General features: G+C 42.9%; 1 protein-coding gene across 1 annotated transcript; it reads right to left on the bottom strand.

Moving 5' to 3' along the window:
• Positions 1–2,637: 2,637 nt before the first annotated feature.
• Positions 2,638–10,114, bottom strand: HHEX (hematopoietically expressed homeobox). The gene is made up of 4 exons (XM_027839775.1): positions 9,698–10,114; positions 6,555–6,733; positions 5,807–5,857; positions 2,638–3,730 (listed from the first exon to the last, which is right to left on the bottom strand). Exons 1-4 carry the CDS (start codon positions 10,074–10,076, stop codon positions 3,506–3,508), a joined length of 834 nt encoding a protein of 277 aa, XP_027695576.1. The 5' UTR covers positions 10,077–10,114; the 3' UTR covers positions 2,638–3,505.
• Positions 10,115–22,382: the final 12,268 nt, after the last annotated feature.

The following is a 22,382-nucleotide window of genomic DNA, read 5'->3' as shown; positions in this document are numbered from 1 at the left end:
CTGAGCTTTAAAGTAACTTCTAGCCCTAAAAACACTCTGTGCTAAACTAGAATGCTGCTTTAGATTTCAAAGTCTGACTCCCATGAGGAAACCTAAGGAGATAAGACTGAACAATTCTGAGCAGACCTATCACCATAATCCAAGTTGCCCACCTATCCCCTAGAGGAGTCTCAGTAGAGCCAGAGGGATCTTAATGTTCCCTGCCACCCCTAACTCTCACTTGTGGTCAGACCTTCATTTCCAGAGAAACAGACCCAGAGGATCCCAATGTGGAGATGCACCATCAGGTGGGAGAAAGGGGAAATTTCTCCCAGCCCCTCTCTTGCAGCGCACCCTCCCAGTCAGTGCCTGAACAATTACAGTCAATCAAATGGAAATTTAGCTGCCTCTTGTCTCAGACTAAGTGGATTAGATTGAAGGGAATAATTTGGACCTTTTAAAATTCTTCTTGACCCAGAGCCAGTCAGTTCTCCCAAGGCTACTACTCTCAGTCATGGCACTGATTCCAGAGCTTTCTCACTTACTGCCCATCAGCACTGGCCTCCTCCTCTAAATCGCTTCAGCCCTCATCAGCATGCAGAATTCAGCTCATTAATGCTCAGATATCTCACCCACATATTCACTCCTCCCTTTAATCTATATGTACTTTTACTCATTCATCTTCTTGTCCTCTATGACCTATCATTCAACTTAAAAAGCAAAGCTGCTCATTTTAACTGAACGTTTCCCATGCCAAGATCCTCATTTCTACCCCCTGGGCTGGTATCCTGTCTCCCACCCACACACTCAGAGGAGAGAGGGAAGGAACAAGCATTTACTAATAGCAGCATCTACTATATGCCAGTCACATTTACAAAGGTCAAGCACTTTACAAATATCTTGTTTGATCCTCACAGCTCTGGGAGGTGGGTGCTATTATTATCTAATTTTACAGTTGAGGAAACTGAGGCAGAGGTTAAGTGACTTGCCCAGGGTCACACAGCTGAGGCTAGATTTGAACTTAGGTCTTCCTGACTCCAGGCTTCATCACCCTACCCAGTGCATCAACTAGGTGCCTCTAGACACAAGCCAATACCCCTGCTGCTGAGTTTCTCTGTCCAGTGCCCAGCTTAGGAGAGGGGCAGAGGGGAAACTATGTAATGGTCAGAGAAGCTGTTATGATCTTGGACTATATTCACAGAAGCACAGCTTCCAGGAATGAGGCAGTTCCTTGTGTACTCTGACCTGGTCAGACCGTAGCTGGAGTATTATATTTAGATCTGGGTACTGCAAGGCATTGATAAGCTGGAGTGTCCCCTTAGGCAGGCCAACCAGGATGGTGAAGGGCCTTTAGTCCTTGTCCTTTGAGGACTAGCTGAAGAAACCAGGGATATTTAGCTTGGAGAAGACAGGGAGGGGAGACATGATGGCTATCTTCAAGTATCTAAAGCATCTTCATGGGGAAGAGGGATTGACTTGTTCTGTTTGGGGCAATGGAAGTTGCAAAGAGGCAAATTTATTCTTGACTTCAGGAAAAAACTTCCTAACAATAACAAGTGCCCAAAAGTGGAATGGGCTTCCCCTTAACTGAAGCAGAGGCTGGAGGACCTCTTTAAGATGGGCTTCCTTTCAGGTTGAATTATACAGCTGCTAAGGTCCCTTCCAACTCTCGAATTCTGTGATTCTGTGAACTGAGGACACTGCCCCTCCTAAAGGTTCCTGCTTGTTCAGCCACTCACTCAGGATCAGGTGATCTGGCCTGTCTGTACCTGGGTCTAGCCCATTTTTCTCCAGCCAAATCCCAGGTAACTCGTCTTAGACATATGGAACTTAGAGATCAACTATCAGAGAGGTACTAGGATTTAGTATTTAAGGATCATCACTAGCCCAGACCCTTCATTTTACTGAGAAAGAAACTGGGACCCAGGGAGGTGCAGTGACTTGGTCAGGATTATAGAGCCAGTTTATGGCTAACCTTTCTATCTCATTAGTCTTTCTTTCTGTCTTATAGAAGCCTGTTTCCAGAAGCCTCTAACTGAAAATTGTGATGGAGGGGAGGAAGGGGGGCACTGTTGACTCAGGCAGGTCAAGGGCAACCAGAGACCAGCCAAAGGCTCCTACTGCAAATCAATCAATACAACCTGGGTAGCTGCTGGGGAAAGGGGTGGGGGTGGGGGACGCCTAAGGGCAGGCCCACTCACTTTCAGTTCTGTTCTTCAGACTTTCTCTTTCTAAACAGACTGACCACTTACTTATCAGATGGTTCCCAGAATTGTAGCTCTCATTTTCCCCAAGGCTCACTTTCTCAATCATAGCTGGTAATCTTGCCCAGGTAAAAACTCCCCCAATACCAATTAACATTATCCTGGAAAGGTGCTAGTCTAAACTCATTCTGACACATTTGCATAAAGTGACAGGAAGGACTAGGATTGAGCAAATACAAATCTTCCATTGCAACCAACATGCCAATACCGGTAAAAATTCAATCTTTAGCCAGAGCTCAGCTCAGCCTGGTCAAATAGAGTCAGAGAATTCTACAAATTTTGCAAATTATGACAATAAAAACAGAACGGCATGGAAGTTTCCAGTTGATGGATTCATCAATGAATTTGTTTTATAGATACGTTTATCTCTTTTAAAAAAAAAGACACTGGCTTGTCAGGTTGTCATGGTTTTGTTTGTTTTTTTTTTTTTTGACAGTCAACAAATATGTACACGATATAAACAATGAACAATATAAAACCACAAAGAATTATCTACAATCTACATACATACATATATAATTCAACCTGCTACTTCGAGTATATTTGAGATTAGTTTTGGTAACTGACGTGTCAGTTTCTCCTCCATGGCCTGTCACCTTTTATCACAGTTTCTTGTCAAATAGTTACTGGAAGATAAACAACAGCGAAGAAGGCAGCATCTTACCCAGAGTATTTTACCGACAAAAGAGCAGGATTAACAGGCAAATCTCTGAAATGATTCCAAGTTTAACCAGGTTTAAGATGAGTGCTGTGGGACTTTTAAATAAAAGTTAAAAAAGTTTGCTTTTTAAAAAGTGACATCCAGGTAACCTGGATTCGAGACCTGGTCCACCCTGGGAAACTTCATGAAAAAGGAATCTCTCATGGTATTAAATAGATCATAGATCTGGATTATGAAAAATACAGAGTCTAATTAAAACTTTAAAGCTACATATTGGTTTTTTTTTTAAATTAAATCAAGAATTTGGTAAGCTGGCTGTGGCAATTTACTTGGGGAAGTATGCTTAATCATTTCAAAATCAATTTTAGCGTAACAACTTAAAATCAAAACTTATTTCTTTAATAAAAAATCATGGTTAACATGTATATTTGTTAACTAGCCAAAGCACCAAATTGTTTAGTTTTTTGAGAGGAGAGAAAGTGAATTCCCTTAGGTTCATTTTTTTTTCTCAGCTCTTCCATTGAAATCTTCCAATTAAAAGAAAATAAAGGTTATTATTCCCAAGTCCAGTTTTGCTCAGGTTCCAAGTGTCCACTCATCATCATCCTGCCTGGTAATAGCCTTTATCCCCCTCAATGTCCACTTCCTGATCAGAATCCTCTGAAATCTCTGAGTCCAGGTCTTCCTGGGAGGCAGGGGAGGGAGAACACTGTGAGCTATCCAGAGAAAGGTCTTTTGTCTGGTCGATGGGCAAACAGTTATCTTGTCTCTGATCACAGTGTCGGTCTGGATTTTCCAATTCTTCTTTTTTGTTTTGAGGGTTCTCCTACACAAAAGGAATAAAAATGGGGGTAGGATACGGAGTAATGAAAAATGAGCTGTCTATAATTTTGGCTTTAGAATTCATGTCTGGTCTTTAATACTACCAGGTCTTACTAAGAAGTGTTCAGTTATTGGTAGTTTACTGAGGCAGATTATCAAAAGCTTAAAGTCTCAATTTTGGGGTGAAAAGGTTGTATTTAACACATTCATCTCTCCCTGGTAGCTCCTGCCCTCCTCATCTATTTACATTTTTTTGTTCCCCTTGTGGATTGGGACCATTCTCCACCCTCCATCCCATCACCACATATAGTTACTTAATTAGTGCTTTTTGAATGAATGAATGAATTTTTGAGGAAGAAATAATTCTGCCAACACTAAATCAAGATTAAAAATCTCACAAAGATTAAAGAAGCCAGTAGGAATACACCTCCATAATGGAATTATGCTAATTCAGTATTTAACTCCAGCCCAATCCAGTGGTTTCAAGATTGTCTGAAGAAATCATTTTTTAACAGTAGAGATCACTGTGGGGGTCCCCCCCCCGTTTTTGCATTCACTAGATGCAGTAACATGATTTATATACTAATAAGATTTTCTAGACTTAAAACTATGTCAGCACTGTAAAATGAATTAAAGAATACTTTCAAAATGATTAGAGAGGATCCAATTTATGATCTCTTCTATGGAGCCAAGTTTAAGCAAGCTGCAAGTTTGAGTTGAGAAGTTATGAACAGAGGGAAGGTGGGGGTGGGGTGGGAAAGACAGCCGCGAGCTGTAGTGCTAGCAGTCTCAGAAGAAGGCCTTCAGCATTATAGGAAGATTCTCTGAGGAGGAGAGGCAGTGCCCGCTCACACCAATGAGTGCCAATCAATTTTTAAAGTAGATACAGATCTGGTAACTTGTATCTAACTGAGAAGAAAGTAGTCTCTGGATTTATTTAAAATCCAAAGAAGAAATAATAATAATAATAATAATAAAAACACCTCCAGGGTAAAAAAAAGAAAGTCCAAATTACTTAGGCACTACTAAGGCAAAAATAAAAACAAACCCAGAGTAAAAACTGGGGGATCAAGATTCCCCTCCCCCAACTTGGAACTAAATGATAAGTGAATTAATTTTGCAATCATGTATACGTGAAACATAACTTTTAATATTTTATTTTTGAAATTTTCCATTTTCTACTAAGAGGGAGGCCACATATACACGATAAAGTAGAATAGAAAGCTCAGCAATTAATCGGGTTAACTTTGATCAGTGCAGATTGCCACAAATCGAATCCCCGATTCTTAACTCCTTAACAAACTTTGTAATCGAATTAGAGGGATAATTGCCTTTTAGCTCAGTACAACAATTCTATTCCAATTCAACAAACATTAATTAAGCAACAACTATATGTCAAGCTTGGCATGGACTGGAGACATAAAGAGACCAATGCCCTTCCTCCGCCCCCCCCCCCCCCACTTTGTGCAGACCCGAACTTTATTCTCCCGAGGAAAAGCTTCAATTACATTTGCAAACCGGATAGGATATTTTCTCGTATTTCAGAATCTCTTCTTCATTTATAGCCTGGATTTAAGCCGGGGCTAAAGGGCAGGAGTTAAAAATAATTGATATTTTCATTGTGTGTGCAGCCGATCAAATAGACTCTAAGGTGTTTGTTTCCTCCTATTTACCTACCAGAACTGCCTGGTTTTATTATAATTGTGTCAATAGAAGAAACAATATTCTCCCCCAAAGATAACTGCTTAAGTCATTTACTGGCAATTACTTTATCTTTCCTGCGTTAATTAGATAAACAACATATGGGTTTATAAAACAATTAGCGTGGTCCTTTAATAGCCAGTGTGTGAAACCCCCGCCGTAATGGCCATCGGAACTGACTGCATTAGGTGCTTTTAGCGTTAGTGCCGCTTGGCTGAGTCTTACTGGATTCCAAAAAGACTATTTGCCTTTTTAATCAAGGTGAAGAGGATAAATAGCCTCGGGGATGACTTTTGCATACAACCTCGAATAGGTATCCCGTTAGAAGATAAGATCATTAAAAGAGTTATTGCTATAGTAACAAGACCGCGCCTCGTACCTGCTTTAGCCTTCTCCACTTGGCTCGCCGATTCTGAAACCAGGTTTTGACCTAAAGAGAGCGAAAGAAAGTGACCCGTTGCCACGTGTTCGGGATGCAGACCTTCGAGAGGGTCCTTTAAAGGGGCATTTGGAAGGGGAGCGGTAGGACTTTTGGATCCGAGGACACCACTAGTGGCTGCAGGATGGGGGGCGGCGGGGAACAAGCGTTTAAGGCACCGTACTTAGAACAGCTAGTGCCAGCATTACCATGTCCATTTAACAGATGAAAAATGAGGCTTAAGAAGTTTCTAGAGAGCTTCAGATAAGTTCAATTAATGACAGGGTACAAGCTGTACCAGGTGGTTTCCTCTTTGTCCTTCACATCTGCCAACTAATGTATTTCATGGCTTATATATATAAGAAGTCAAGCTAATTGATTTATATGTCATCTAAGGAAACAATTGTTTAACAAAGAAAATGAGGCTTAAGTGATTTGTCATTTAAGATAGCAAGGGTCAAAGCCACAGGTGGTCCCTAAGATCTTCCACCATACCATAATGGCTCCCTAGTCATGTAAGGTATCTTGAAAGTGTCGAAAATAATTTTAAAATTCGGGGTAAATCTTTCTCCAACATTCACCTAAATAGGGCCCAAGAATCTTAGATTAGGTGCTCCCAGCCTGGCCCATCCTTTCCTGCTCCCTCATCTACCCTACTCAGAACCACTGTTTTCCCAGCAGTTCCAAGGACTTATGTTTCCCAGCTCACCTGCCTCTCACTGAGTTGTAGCATCTTGGCAAGGCGCTTCCTCTCAGGTGGGGAAAGGTATTTCTGGGTCTCAAACTTCTTTTCCAATTCGATGGTTTGGTCATTGGAGAACCTTACTTGTCCTCCCTTTCTTTTGTGTAGTGGCCTCTGCATGAAGGGGCCCCAGAGAAGGGGTTTACCTGTTGGTGAGGAGGGGGAAAGATAGGGTCAGAGTGACCTTGACTACCCAAATTACCAAGATTCCAGTCCTTCCTGTCTTTAAATTGGGATGGTGGACTCCTCACTGGCCCATTTCTTCAGTAGTCATAAGGAAAAATTATAACTACAACACATCTACATCGAATTTGTACGGAATTATTTCCTCACAACAATCTCGTGAAGTAGGTAATTCATTTGAGCAATATTACCATCATAGCAAGGAGAAATCTGAGTTTCAGAAAACTGCAGTAACTTGCCTATTGTCACACAGTTAAGTGTGGATAGAACTTTCAGCTTAAGGGTCTACAGGCTCTAAATCAGGGCTCTTTCTGTTGACAAGCAGGGTGCACACACATTTTTCTCCTTATTCAAGCAAATTCTGGGGATTTTGAATGACAAGTTATTCAGACCCTTAGCTGCAACTTAGTGTCATTCTTGACTATACACACAGGATGATTAATCATACAGATTATATAGAAATTTTGGATCTGTTATCTAATTTGAGTCTTGGAGTCAAAAAAGTTGGGTTGGGGTCCTGACAATGTCACTTACTAACTAATGTTAGTAACAAACCTGATTTTTTTTTTTATTCCAAATAAGATCCCATCTTCCGCAGGAAATCTTTATCTATCACTCTTAATTTTAGTGCCTTCTCTCCTTTAATTATTTTCTATCTATCCTGTCTATATCTTGTTTGTATATATTTTATTTGTTTGCTTGTTGTCTCCTCTGTTAAATTGTGAGGTTCTCGAGGGCCGGGACTATCTTTTGCTTTTTTTGTATCCTCGGTGATTAGCACAGTGCCTAAAACTTGTAGGTGCTTAGTAAATGTTTATTGACTGACTGGCAGTATAATCCTTGTTTGGCAATTTACCAGAACTCAATTACAAAAGCATCGAACTTCCCTCCAAGCCTCAGTTTCCACATCTGTAAAGAGGGAATGAGCATTTGCAGTACCTACTTTCAAAGATATTTTGAGGAATGCGGTTGTTTAAGTATGAGATGTTATTCTTACTTCTTCTTCCCAGGCCCACACCACCATTCAGCTGCCAAAGACCCCTGAACTGGGGAGAGTTCAAATACTCTGGTAGCGTTGAATCTCATACCAAAAACCACAGAAGTGGCCCCTTATACTATTTCTTTACGTGGGGCTAACGAAATCTTCCGTGGGGAAGGAAAAAAGCTTCTCCTGTTAAGGTCCCTCTGCGATTCAGATTTGGCTCGCCTACGTTCCAGGGCGCACCAAGAATTTTCAATCTTCTTTAAGTGTGATTCTTCTGGCTCCTCTGATTTCACACCAGGCTCTCTGAGGAGGCCAGTTAAAGCCACCCCTAGGGCTATGGCAACATTTCCGTCAATGTGTTTCCTGTTGGTCTATCTCGAAAAACCCCATGCTTCCTTCTGCTCTCTCACAGTCGTAACCCAAGGAAACTCACTGCATTCTCTGTGCAAACGTCCTCTCCGAGTGCCAGCCTCAGAGATCCTAGGGAGGTCAGTTCCAGTGAGGCTGGAAACACCACGTAACCTAACTAATCTAGCCTGCTCTAACCCAGAAGCTTTCGCGGCAGCGGCTGAAATGCGAAGGGGTGGGGGTCACTTGAGGCAGCTATTTATGAATCCACTCCTTAAATCTTTCTTTTACTGGGAAAGGCTTCAACACCACCACTCACTTCACTTGTGAAATGTTAGTCTGTTTCTGCCTTGCGGCCTGATTCTGCGTTCTAACATCGCATCCTCGAAAATTTACACAGACCCGGACAAAACTAAGTTTCCTGGGACCATGGCTTGAGCTAGGAGGACTCAGTTGCAATCACTGCCCAACTGGCCAGCAAAGGGTACGGGCCAATAACCAGGCCAAGTCAAATGTAGCTTGCTGGCTACTGGGCGCCGGCCCCGCTCAAGTCCAGGGATTCCTGCGCTCTTTGAAAGTCTGTCCGTCCCGTCGGTCTGCGTCTGAAACCTTTGAAAATCTAGTATTGTTTTTCGAGATTTTGCTTGCGTCAGCCTACAGTCTGGTGCAAAACAGCCTCAAAAAAAAAAAAAAATAGGAAGCAACTGGTTATTTTAGCTGCCATAAAGTCACATCCCACACAGAGGAAATGAACAATATCAGAAAAACGGATCCCGGCTATCAGAAGTCGAGTGTTTCCTGAATTTGTCTGTATTGAGGATGTCGATAAAATAATCAGCAGTGTGCACGACTCCCGGGGAAGGGGCTGCTCCATGCAGCCAGGAAAACACTTAACAGCTTCTGAAACCAGATTTACTCCTATCGAGAACTCAAGATTTCCTGTATGAACGGAAAGGGTCAGGCTCTTTTCGCTGCACAAACTTGTTGAACCAAGTCCAGCCTTGTAAGCACTATGACTGCCTGAGGCTATCAGTGCCACAAGGGGATCGGGGCTCCCCTGAACCCACTTAATTTCGTGCACCCCTTCCTTTCTCCCTGAACCCTCCTCACAAACCGGCCCCGCCACCTTCCTATATCCCTTCCCCCATGGAGAACTGACTACAGCGAGTGCGAGAAAATGTTGAGCTCTCGGCACCGAAAGCGCGCAGCTCTGCCCAAGTCCAGCGGCTATCCCGAGGGGTCCCCTGTGGGCACCCAGCCTGGTTCTGACCAGACACTGTCACAAAGCTGTTTATCGTAGGGTCAGTGGGCGAGGTGCAGGAAAACCAATCTAAGTCAACAATGCGGTCAGAGTTCCGACTGAGAACTAGCAAGACAAGAGGGAGGGTGGTCCGAGCCGGGCCAGCCCCTGCTCCCTTCCCTGGGCCGCGCGCCTACTGAAAGAGGCCGAGTACGGCGTTTTCTATGGCTTTTTCGACAACTTTCAATTGCTTGCTCCTGCCCGCCCACGCCCTCGCCAGGGACCAGCGCCAATACCCCAGCGCTGCCGCCAGTGGGTGACACACTCCCCCCACGCTGCCCTCGGCCACCTTACCCAGGGGGTCGTGCCGGAGCAGTGCGTGCGTGTAGTCGTTCACGGTCCGGGGGAAAGGGTAGAGAGGGCCCGCGAAGGTGCCCGCCCCGTAGGTGGCGGCCAGCGCGGCCGGGTGGTGGGAGAAGGCGGGGTGGATCGGCGTGGGCTCGTAGATGGGGGTCCGGTAGGAGGACACGAGGCTGGTGAAGGAGGAGTTGGGGGAAGGTAGGGTGGGAGTGGGGGTTGGGGTGGGAGCGGCGGGCGGCAGCGGGGCCCCGGCCCCCCTACCCAGGATGTCCTCGATGTAGAAGGGCGTCGGGTGCACGGGCTGTAGCAGCGGGGTAGGCGCGTACAGGGGGACCCCCACAGCGGCCCCGGGCCCGGGGTGCGGGTACTGCATGGCTGCCGCTTGGCTGGCTGGCAGCCCCTCTGTGAGCAGCCCTCCCGCCTCCCGGCGCTACATTTATCCGGGCTTCGCGCTCCCGGCGATAGGCTCGTCCGGCTTCGGGGTGGGGCCGCCTACTCCCTGTGCCCTTCCTGCCGCAGGGCCCGATGGCCAATGGGGCTGGGCCCCGAGAGCCGCCTCCCGCCCCTACCCCTGGACCGCCCCCCCACCTTCTCCGGCTCTCCGCCCCCTCGGGAGCCGAGGGGTACCCGAGTGCTTCGTCCCCAGCTCCTGGCCGCTCGGGGCCTCCGGTCCAGGTGCTGGGCTACGTACAGTCCTCCCCGGGAGCTCAAGAAGAGGCGTCCCCAGGCTCTCCCAGTCCTCATTCCGAGCCCGTGTCGTGCCCTGAAGGGAGAGTCCAGGAGCGCGAGCGGTAAAAGGGAAGGGCTGGGTGGGGAAGCGCCCAGCTGTAGCTCCGAGCCCTGAGGCCGGGGCGGAGCCATCTACCTCGGGGCCCGGGGTGAACCATTTTTACCCCGACCCTTTCAGGGCCCGGACCTGAGCAGTCAACTGTCGAAGCTTTGGGTCTGCAGCAGGAGCAGGAGTGGGAGAAGATGCTTCCAGAGCCGTCCAAATGTCTTGGGCCCCACTCTATGGGACCTCCGCCTGGAGGGGTACGAGCCACCCTCCTCAGCTGAAGTTCCGCAGCCAAGAGCGCCTGGAAGGGGAAGGGGCCCCGTTGGGCTCTTGGTCGGGGCAGGGGTGCGGGCAACGGTCCTGGGCAAGCGGGGCTCAGGTAGCGTCTTGCCTCTACTTTTCCCAATCAAGACTTGACTGAAGGAGTGGGGTGGAAGGGAGGGGGAGGGGAGAAAGGTTTAAATGAGAAACACTAAAATAAAGTCACAAACGCCTAGAACGCCTTTAGGGTCCAACCGTCTGCTACTACTACCTAATGCCATTAACAGGCTAGATTCCTGGTTCTCAATCACTTCACTGAGTCTTCAGGGGGAAATCTGGACTTGTTAACTAGGGGACTGAAAATGCTCAACTCTTCCAAAGGAGATTTAAGATTCTAAAATTTCCTTTAAAAAGTGTTTTGTTTGGTTTTTTAAATTATAAACGATTATAAAGTCAACCGTCTGGACAAGGCAGTGTAGCATAAAATATATGGATAGAGAGCTAGGCTGAGAAACTGGGAGACCTTCGTTCAGCTTCAGCCTTTTAGTCTGAACTAGCCGTGGGACCCTGGGCAAGTTACCAAACTCTTTCAATCCCAATTTCCTCATCCATAAAATGGGGATAATAATAGCACCTGCTGCAATAACAACAACTTCTTGTTGTGACCTAATTAGATGGCAATACAGGCAAAGGATTTTACAAGCTGAAAGCGCTCCATAATTGTTAACTGCTATTGTTATTAATAATAATAACTATGCAAAAAAAAAGAGAGAATGTCTTAGCAAATCCTTAGCTTTAAACAAGGCCGAAAGGATCATAAGATTTAGACCTGGAAGAGGGCATAAAGACCATCTAGTCCAACAGTACTTAACTCTTTGGCGTCTGGTGAAACTTCAGGACTCCTCAGAATTCTTAATCGAAAGAAATGCTAAATATCAGTTAGAAGGTAGCGAAAACAAAGGTGTGATTTTCCCCTCCAGCCAACTAAGTTCATGGACTCCCTGAAATCTATCCATCGATCCTGGACCCTAGGTCCTCATTTTTCATATCTGCAAATAAATGTGAGAGGAAGACATTTCACTAGAATAGTAGAAATTATGAGCTTCAAGTATTTTAAAACATCTAGTCCAACTACCTCACTTCACAAAGTTGGAAACTTTGGAAAGGAAGTCCAATGACTAATCCAAGATCACACAACTACCAATTAGCGGAGCTAAGTTTTTGGACTCGAAATCCAGGGTTCTTTACATTTCGTTCAGCCTTTTTTGCAGGACCCCATTTTCTAATTTTTTTTTTTTAATCCCTCACAGCTCTCCGGAAGTCGGTCCTCTCCCTTTCCAGATGTTTTTTATTGAAATCTCTTCCACGGAAATGCTTGGAAGGGGGGCAGTTTGGAAAAAAGACTCAGGGTCCCCCTGGTCTTTAGAACAAGGAGGCGCTTTCCTGACCAACGCCCTTCTGCAGGGACTTGACCTGTCCTTGGCCGCATTCCCGGGAGGGCCCTGGTGGCTATTCATCGGCCTTGAAATAACGCTGCCCCGCTTATCCATCCGGGGCTGTCTGGATTCAAAACTCTCCATCTGCAAAACTGACTCATTGAGAGTTTCCCTCACCTGTGGCAAGGAAGAAAAGTGGGTATCCTTCTGCCCATCCTGAAACCCTCACTCCTGAGACAGAGGCGAGAATTGGAGACAGGATAAAATAGATACAGATGTAGATATACACACATATGTGTTTATATATATACACACGTATATATACATACATACATACATATATACACGTGTGTGTGTGTGCTTGTAGCCAACCTGTTTTTCAAATTATGAACCTAAAGCAGAAACACACCTTCAAACGATGGGTGGAGGTGTTTTGGAAATCAATGAATTAAACAAAAAACTCCACCAGCTTGTTCTCAGAGAGTAATACCAGATTTTAATTCCAGCGCTTGAGAAAATCCCTTCCTCTCGATTTGTAGCGAGTTTTTTTGTTTGTTTGTTTTGTTTTTAACGTCGTGGAAAGAGGGGGGACTGAATCTAGATTCTAATCTCGCCTGTGCTACTCAGTAATAGAGCTTGCGAGAGGCGGAGTAATGGCTGTTACTTATGTAGGACTTTAAGATTGGCAAATCGATTTACATACATTTTTCATTTGTTCCTCAGCTGATTTGTGAGATAACTACCACAAATATCATACCCGTTTTACAGATGAGGCACACAATTGCAGGTAAGTCACTTCACCTCAGTTTCCTCAGCTGTAAAATAAGGTGGTTGGACCAGAAGATCTCTAAGATCGTTGCCAGATCTCAAGCCTATGTTCCTCATTTTGCCATACACTTAATAGCAGTGGCCTTATCTGCAAAACGGGGGCAATATTTTTATTACCCACCCTCCCACCCCCAGGGGATTTGGAGGAAAAGTGTTTTGTAAATTGTGAAGCACTGGTAGACACATTGGCGGACTGGAACACAGGCTGGAGTTAGAAGAGAACTTAGGCTCAAATTCTGCCTCTGGTTCTTATTATCTATGTGACCTTGTGTGAAATTGGACGAAGTGGCTATTCAAGGTCTTTTATTTTTTTTCCCTCAAGGCTCACCATAGATGACATCTTTTGCCATACTCTACTGATCCCCCTCTTGAAAGTGTTGTCTTCTCAAATTTTCCCAGAGGGCCTTTGTCTAAATCTCTCTCCCTTTCTCTCTTCCTCCCTCTCCCTCCTCTCCCTCCCCTCTCTCCCTCCCCCGACCCCCTCCATTCTACCTATGTATCGTTTAGGGCAGGGACCAGCCATCTCCTTTCATACTGGTGTCTCTCTTGACTGCTACAATGTTGTATACATGTATGTATAATTGAATTGTGGGCATTCTCCTGAGGACCAAAGAAGACAAAGCACTTTGCAAAGTACTTCAGAGTATGAAAATTATACACACACACATATACATGCATACACACTTACACACAACATATGCTCACAGTATATACTTACATATCATCTCTTATTAGCCTGTTTACAGTAACTTCATGACCACCCCCTTTGCTCTCCTCCATAAGAACTGAGTAAACACTGTAGCCACTCAATAAATTGTCCGATGAATAGAGTTTATGACGTGAACTCACTCTACTCTGCCCCCCCCACCTCCTGAAACATATGCACACACTCTTTATTCTCTAAGGTGACACAACCCATTGTTGAAAATTATCTGAAATGAAATAAATGTTCAGAAAATATATGTATTGAAACATTGGGAAAAGAGAGACCAGCATTGAGGAGAGGAAGGCTTTTCTTGCCTTTTAGTTAAGTAATCAATTCTCGTTGAAATGAGAAGCTTAGTAGCCCACTTTGACATTCCAGCCCAACTGCATAATCTTGACAGGGACATTGAAACACTTAATTCTCCTAAGTTATATAACACCACTTCTTTCAAATTCAATTGTTAGACCTGGGTCCACTTTGCTAAAGCTTGAACACTGTTACACTCACATTCGTGAATGTCACATTTATTGAACAACATAATTTTTTAATATCACTAGTGTAGGTTTTATAGTTTATTTTATTGTTTTAAAAGTCATTCGGGGTTTTAAAAAAAACCCGGGTTTTTTCAACGGGGTCCTTATGTTTTTTTTCACACAGTCAGAACTAATAAAAACAGAACTGTTGTGGCTATTTAATACAAAAGGTCTTGGAGTTTCAATATTTCTTCTCTGCTGGATATTAAAACCAATAAAAACTACATGAGATTTTAATTATATTCTGAATTAAACAAGAGTCTTTTCCAAAATTTTGGCAGCATTTATTTTCATCACTCCTGTTGTGCAAAAGGCTAAGCTGTATAGTAAGGTGGTTCTTACCTATGATTTCTTCCATTGGGGACTAAGATAAATTTGGGAATTTGGTTTATTTCTGATGATGAAAAACGTGTGCATATGGGATTCGGCATTAGCAGTTGCCTGAAAATAATAATAGTTGTAAAATGGGGATAATCATAGCACCTACTTCCCAGGGTTGTTGTGAGGATCAAATAAGATAATATTTGTAAAGTACCTAGCGCATAGGAGATGTTTAATAAATGCTTATTCCATTCTATTCCCTATGCCAATCAAATCACGTGTCCACTTCCTATCCAATGACATCATTATCATATAACAACTAGCTAGCTACCAGTGAACTTCAATAGGAGAACCAAAGAGCGATAAAATAGAGCTTTCTCTTTGGGATGTGGTCCAAATCTAGCCAATAGTAAATTCTTACTGTGTGGTTCTCTCAGTCTCATTTCTTTTCCCTGGATCCTTGGATTCATAGGGTCATGGATTTGGAGCTGGAAGGGATCTAAGATGTTATCTAGAGTTCTAGACCAACAGATGAATGAACTCTGGGAACTTATGTGACTTGCCCAAGGTCACATGGGTTATTAGTGGATGATTCAAGATATGACTCCAGGTCCTCTGACTTCAAATCCAACCTTCTTTCCACAAGGTTTTTTTCCCCTCCTTAATTAAATTCTTACGTTATGCTTTCCAGTGCAACACCTAGTCCTCCCCCCTCCCCCAACTCCCAGGAAACCATCCTTAATAATAAAGAAGAAAAGAACAGAAAAAATTCAATAAAACTCACCACATCAAAAGGGTTTGACGTTATCTGTAGTGTTCCAAAGTCATGGTCCTCCCACCTCTGTAAAGAAGACAAGGAGGGACCTTTTCACACCTCTTCTTTGGGGCCAGACTTAGTAGTTATAACCTCAGAGCATTTAGTTTCATTGTTGTGATGGTTTTCTTCTTCCCATTTACATGGTTGCAGCCACCGTTTTTCTGGTTTTTCTTAATTCAATTCCATTCACTCATATACATTTTCTCATGCTTCTCTGAATTGATCCTCTTTAAGACAACAATATTTTATTTCCTCCCCCCGATTACGTGTAAAAACAATTTTAACATTCTTTTTTACATTTTGATTTTCTGAGTTCATCTTGCTCATCATTTTTTTTTAAGGCAATTGGGGTTAAGTGACTTGCCCAGGGTCACACAGCTAGTAAGTGACAAGTGTTTGGGTCTGAGGCCGGATTTGAACTCAGTCCTCCTGACTTCAGGGCTCTATCCACCACGCCACCTAGCTGCCCCATCATTTTTCATAGTATAGTAATATTCCATTATATTCATTTACCAAAACTTTTTTAGGCATTTCCTAATCAATAGGCATCTACTTTGTTTCCAGCTCTTTCCTGTTACAAAAAGGGCTGCCATAAAGATCTGGGTACCCATGAGCTCTTTCTTCCTCAATGGGATCTATCCCTTAGACCAGCAGTATCAAACTCAAACAGCAATGGGGGTTATTGAGTCATACAGAAGGATCCCTGCTAGCTGAGTATAGCCTTAGAAAACCATGTATTAACGTTGTCTGTGTTCTAATGTATCTTAATTTTGTTAATTATTTCTCAATTACATTTTGATCTGATTTTGGTAGCATTTAACACTTTTGGTCTGAGCATTTATCATTTTCTGATGCAGCCCTCTATTATGTTTTCAAAGAGACCTGGACTGGTCAGGTGCCTTTTTAATCATTCAACAGGCAGATGAAGATATATATATATATATAGATAGATAGATAGATAGATAGATAGATATAGATATATATATTTTATCACTAGGATGCCAAACATCTGAATGAAAAAAAAAATCATTTTATTACCCAGACTCTTAAAAGGATGGAAGGAGGGACACAAGCATTTATTAAACACCTACTCTGTTCCAGGTGCTATGTAAAGCACTTTACAAATTTTATCTCACTTGATCCTCATGACAACTATGGGAGGCAGGTGTTATTTATTATCCCCATTTTACAGTTGAGGAAACTGAAGCAGACAGAAATTAAGTGACTTGTTCAGAGTCACCCAGCTAGTAAGTATCTAAGGCTCTGTTCTTTCTGACTTCTTGACCGGACAAGACCCTGATTTTGGGAAAGGTTGAAGGCAAAAAGAGAAGAGGATGGCAGAGGTTGAGATGGGTAGATAATGTCATGGAAATAACGAACATGAGCCTGAACAGACTTCAGGAGATAGTGAAGAAAAGTCTGGCGTGCTACGGTCCATGGGGTCACTGAGAGTCAGACGTGATTGAACCACAAGAAGAACTTCTTGACTTCAGGCCCACAGCTCTGTTGCACCCCTTAGCTGCCTCTAAGGGACTAAATCTGTTCATCTTCATCCTGATGTTTGGCATTTTGTAGACAGAGACAGAGCCTCTACCTTCTCGAGTTCAGTTGATCAAATAAGGGACTTGCACTGGAGGGGAAGGGGAAACACAGAGATATCAGAATATAAAGGAGAGAATACAAAACCAGCTAGCATTCAGTCTGAACTGTTTGTGTGATAAAGAGAGCTGTCCTTCAAAAACAGCAACAACAACAACAAAAAGGTAGAGGTTCTAGGCTGTGGATGAGACATAAGTTGAACCATTTCCAACTAACACGGGGGCTAGGAAAGCTTATTCAATCACCCATCAGAGAAATTTGCAGAGCTGCTAAGAGCCTGATCATTCTTCCAGGCATGCTTTCTAGCCTGTTAACTACTTTGCTTAACATAACTTTCTAAAAATATTTTTAAACTAACTTTTAAACAACTTTTAAAAAATAGCCTAGCCTATGTGACATCTTTTTGCTCACCTATAAAGTGAGAATACTAAATATCTTGAGTTCTTTTGTTGTTCAGTCATGTTCAACTTTTCATGACCCCATTTGGCATTTTCTTGGCAAAGATACTGGAAGGGTTTCTTAGGAGAGGACCAATCTGCGGAGTCTGGGCCATTTTGGAGGAGAGAGAAGAGTGCTAATCCTGCAATACTACTGACTTGAGAAGAAAAAGACTGCCTGAAATTAGGGCTGAACCCAAGAAAATATCCTTATTCTTTTATTGGCTGGAAAACCACTATGGTCTTGACTATTGCTTGGGTTCAGTGGGCCACCAGTTTGAAAAACTGTTTGCTCTGAAGGTTTGGGTTTGTTGTTGTACAGGTAAGATCCTATTAAAATCGATTTTAAATTAAACCCAAAAGCATTTATTAAGCACCTACTAGGTTCTGGTCACTGTGCTAAGCACTAGGGATACAAAGGAAAATAGTCCCCAGCCCTCAAGGAGCCCACAATCTAATGGTGGAGATAACATGCCAATGACTTGTACAAACAAGATATAGATAGAACAAATTGGAGATGATCTCTTATCGTGAAGGGGGATTAGGAAAGGCTTCTAGCAGAAGGTAGGCTTTGAGCTCGGTGGGGAGTGGGGTTTGACATGGTCTGAGGTATGCTTTAGGAAGATTGATTTGACAGGTGAGGGAAGGATGGACTGGAGTGGGCAGAGATTTGAGGCAAGGAGACCAACCAGGAGGCTATTGCAATAGTTCCTGGGCGAGGTGATAAAGACCCACACCAGAGTGTTGGACAGTGTCAGAAGAGAGAAGGTGGTACATACTAGAGAATAGTAATAGCTAATATTTATATCGTACCTGCTATGTGCCAGGGCAGCTAGGTAGTGTAGTGGATAGAGTGCCCGGTTTGGAATCAGGAAGACTCATCTTCTTGAGCTCAAATTTAGCATCAGATACTTACTAGTTGTGTGACCCTGGGCAAGTCACTTCACCCTGTTTGCCTCAGTTTCCTCATCTGTAAAATGAGCTGAAGAAGAAAATGGCAAACCATTCCAGTACCTTCGCCAAGAAAACCCCAAATGGGGTCATAAAGCATGACTGAAAACGACCAATGTGCCAGGCACTGTGCTAAATAATTTATAATTATTACATTATTTGATCCTTACAACAACCCTAGGACGTAGGTGCTATGTGATCCCCATTTTACAGTTGAGGGAATGGAATCAAACAGAGGTTAAGTGACTTGCCTAGGGTCACACTGCTAGTTAAGGTCTGAGAATGGATTTGAACTCAGGTCTTCCTGACTCTAGGCCCAGTGCTCCAACCACTGTACTACCTAGGTTTGTAAAGGTAGAATCAACAGCACTTGGCATTGATTGGATATGGTGAGGAGTTGAGGATGACTCTTCAGTTATAAGGCTGGAGGATGGTGAGCCTATTAAAACAAACTCTACAGGATGGTTGATGTTTTATAACAGAGCTCAATTATTAGGACATTCCCAGGAATCTCATTCCCAGTCTGTAAGAGCTGGAGGTGAAATAAAGCTAATATCCAGCTAGTGAATTAGCAAGTGTAAAGAAGTACTTTGGGTCCAGTCAAAAAACAAAAGTGCTTTCTAATCCAGAAGTGAGTCTTTCCCATCCCCTCCCCTTCTTTCTTCTTTACCATTGCATCTTTTATTGGGTACTTTGTGAAGGTTTGTGAATATTTGAGGCAGGGAGGGATGAGGGGAGCTGAGGGTTAAGAGATATTTCTTTCTATGACTGCAGAAAACATTTTCATCTGAGAACAGCTCGGCTCTGCCCTCTACTTGCTGTCCCCTACTTCAAAGCATTTCCAACCCTGTCAGTCACCAGCTGTAGGAAGTTGAGCAAGTCTCTTAAACCCTTGGGATTTCGTTTCCTCTTCTATAAAAGGAAGGGATGAGACCAGATGAATTAAAAAAAGGGCCCTTTTGGTCCTAAAACCTATGATCCTGCAGTATTGTACTTATATGTGGTTTCTGTGCCTGAAGTCTCTCCTTTCTCCAGTCTCTGCTCCCGTAAGCCACCACAGTGATATTCCTAAACACGAGTGTGATCATGTGACTTCCCCAAACCCAAACCAGTGGCTCCCTAGTGCAACTAGAACCAAATACAGACTCCTCAGTTTGGCCTTCACAACCTTGCTCTAACCTAACAGTTCTCAAAGTGTGGTCTAGAACCCCTTGGGGGTCTCCCTATCCTCTCAAGGAAGTCCACAAGGTCAAAACTGTTTTCAGAATAATACTAAGACATTATTGTTCTACTGAAATACTCCTACTAAATATTTCAGTAAGGTCAGATTTTCTTCATGTGCTTCAACCAAAAGAAATCCCAACACATCAAATACAGAAGTAAATATGGGAATATTATAGATGTCTTCAATTAAATCAGGCATTTAAGAGATATGCAAAAATATGAAAACTGTCACTTTTGAGTAAAGTTTTTTGAAAATATTATTTTTCACAAAAATATGTTATTTACATTAACATGTAATAGGTTTAGGCAGCTAGGTGGCAAAGTAGATAGAGTGCCAGGCCTGGAGTCAAGAAGACTCCAGTTCAAATCCAGCTTCAGACACTTACTAGCTGTGTGACCCCAGGGGTCACTTAATCCCTTTTGTCTCAGTTTCCTCATCTGTAAAATGAACTTGAGAAGGAAATGGCAAACCATTCCAGTATCTTTGCCAAGAAAACCCCACATGGGCTCGTGTAGAATTGGACACAAGTGAGCAGTAGTATCTTTATATAGAACATTGCTCTTTGCAAAATGCTTTATTATTCAACAAACATTATTAAATATCTGCTATATTCAAGGCACTTTACAAGACACTGATAATATAGAGTCTGAAGAAGACAGAATCATTAAGGGCTTCCTGCCCTCAATAAGCTTATGTTCTGTTAAGGATTTCCATACTGTCTGAGATTTTTGGATCCAATATTATTATCCCCATTAGTAGATGAGCTTGATGAATCTCAGAAAGATTAAAGTATTCATTTAAGGTCAAAAACTAAGAAATGGCATAGCCAGGACTTGTACCTGTCTTCTGTCTCCTAATTTTATTTTATTTTGTTTGTGTTTGCTTTTTTGGTTGGACAATGTGGGTTAAGTGACTTGCCCAGGGTCACACAGCTAATAACTGTTATGTGTCTGAAGCCAGATTTGAACTCAGGTCCTCCTGAATCCAGGGTCAGTGCGCTATTCACTGCGCCACCTAGTCACCCCAGCCTCCTAATTTTAAAAATTAATAAACACATTATTTGTGTGTACCTACCATGCTAGACACTAGAGTAGGTACAAAGTTTTGTTTAGGACAAGGTCCCTGTCCTCATGGACCTTGCAGTCTAGTAGAGGAGTAAGAAACAAATACAGTTAACTGTAGTGTACAATATTACATGATAAATATAATACAGAGTTGCTGAAAGGTTATGTGAAGTCCATAATGGGATGTGCGGAGAAGTCAATACCAACAAAATGGAAGGTAGAGGGCTCTATGGAGAAGGTGACATTTGAAGTTAGACTTTTTTTTTTTAGGCAATTGGGGTTAAGTGACTTGCCCAGGGTCATACAGCTAGTAAGTATCAAGTGTTTGGTCTGAGGCCAGATTTGAACTCAGGTGCTCCTGACTGTAGGGACAGTGCTCTATCCATTGCACCACCCAGCTTCCCCTAAAAGGTAGGATTTTAGCTGGAACTTAAGGAAACCAGGAGAGTCAGTAGTTGGAGCAAAGGAAGGTGAGAGTTCCAGACATGAGGGACAGCCAGAGAAAATGACTAGAGTAGAGAGATGGAGTGTCTTGTTCATGGAACAACCAGGAGGCCAGTGTCACTGGATCAAAGAGTATATGTCTGGGAGTGATGTGTAAGAAGCCTGGAAAGCTAGGAGAAGGCTAGATTAGGAAGGGCTTTGAATGCCAAACAAAGTATTTTGTATTTGATCCTGGAGGCAATAGGGTGATGCCAGACTGTGAACGGTCTTACACTCAGGTGAGGGCATCTAAACTTTAAGGGAGCCACTGAGGATTGTCGTCCAGAGAAGCAGCATGACCAAATCATTACATGAATGCAAGGATGTATGAAAAAAGTGCTGACTCTGTGCAAATCACTGTGCCAAATACTAGGGAAACAAATAGCAAGATAGTCCCTTATCTCCTGGACCTTCTGTGTTCATAAGGGGACATAATTTAGGAGGTGCTAGCTGGAAGTCAGATGGAAAGGTCCATTGGTCTGTAAAGTGCAGTGGCAAAGTACATGGTAGTATGCTTCTTAGTGTTATTTTCTTTGACAAAACTACATCTGTTTTGGGTATCGGGCCATTTGATTGGGCAAACAGCTTTGGTGGTGAGAACTCTCTTTTTGGGGACTTAAGTAGCTATAGCTTGGAAACCCATAGAATTTCCAAGGGTGAGGGATAAAAGTAGATAACCCCAAGGTTTTAAACATAGAATTGGATAGCAGTAGTGCCAAATTTGTAATTAGTAATTTGGTAGTGACAAATCTTACCATCTTTCTAATATATCATATAGTCAAACCAGTTAAGTCCTTAAATAATTTCTGTTAATGGTAAAGGTGTTACTGAAGAAAATGTGTTATAGCAATATGTCCTTCTTAAAATTACTGTTATTGGGGCAGCTAGGTGGCGCAGTGGATAGAGCACTGGCTCTAAAGTCAGGAGGACCTGAGTTCAAATCCGGTCTCAGACCAAACACTTGACACGTACTAGCTGTGTGACCTTGGGCAAGTCACTTAACCCCGATTGCCTCACTAAAAAAATAAAATAAAATAAAATTACTGTTATCTAGTCCTTTCATTATAGAGTGCAAACAGGGTAGTGGATTTTTTTTAATCAAATTTTTTCCCCTGCGATTCCTTGTTTTAAAAAAATTAATTTTTAAAATTCTGAACTTGAAAAATATCTGAAAATATGGCATTTCCATACATAAAGCTGATTGGAAAAAAGAGGACTGCTCACGTAGTTGTTGAGTCCTATA

This window comes from Vombatus ursinus, unplaced genomic scaffold, assembly GCF_900497805.2.
Source record: "Vombatus ursinus unplaced genomic scaffold, bare-nosed wombat genome assembly UNPS02014833.1, whole genome shotgun sequence".
Taxonomy (NCBI): domain Eukaryota; kingdom Metazoa; phylum Chordata; class Mammalia; order Diprotodontia; family Vombatidae; genus Vombatus; species Vombatus ursinus.
This window is presented reverse-complemented; position numbering and strand designations above follow the sequence as displayed.

Excerpts from the sequence above, each read along its gene's own strand:
- HHEX (XM_027839775.1), bottom strand. The coding sequence starts at position 10,076 with ATGCAGTACCCGCACCCCGGGCCCGGGGCCGCTGTGGGGGTCCCCCTG. Across the intron at positions 6,734-9,697 it reads GCTCCGGCACGACCCCCTGG|GTAAACCCCTTCTCTGGGGC; the intron begins GTAAGGTGGCCG and ends CCTCACCAACAG. Across the intron at positions 5,858-6,554 it reads TACAACTCAGTGAGAGGCAG|GTCAAAACCTGGTTTCAGAA; the intron begins GTGAGCTGGGAA and ends CGCTCTCTTTAG.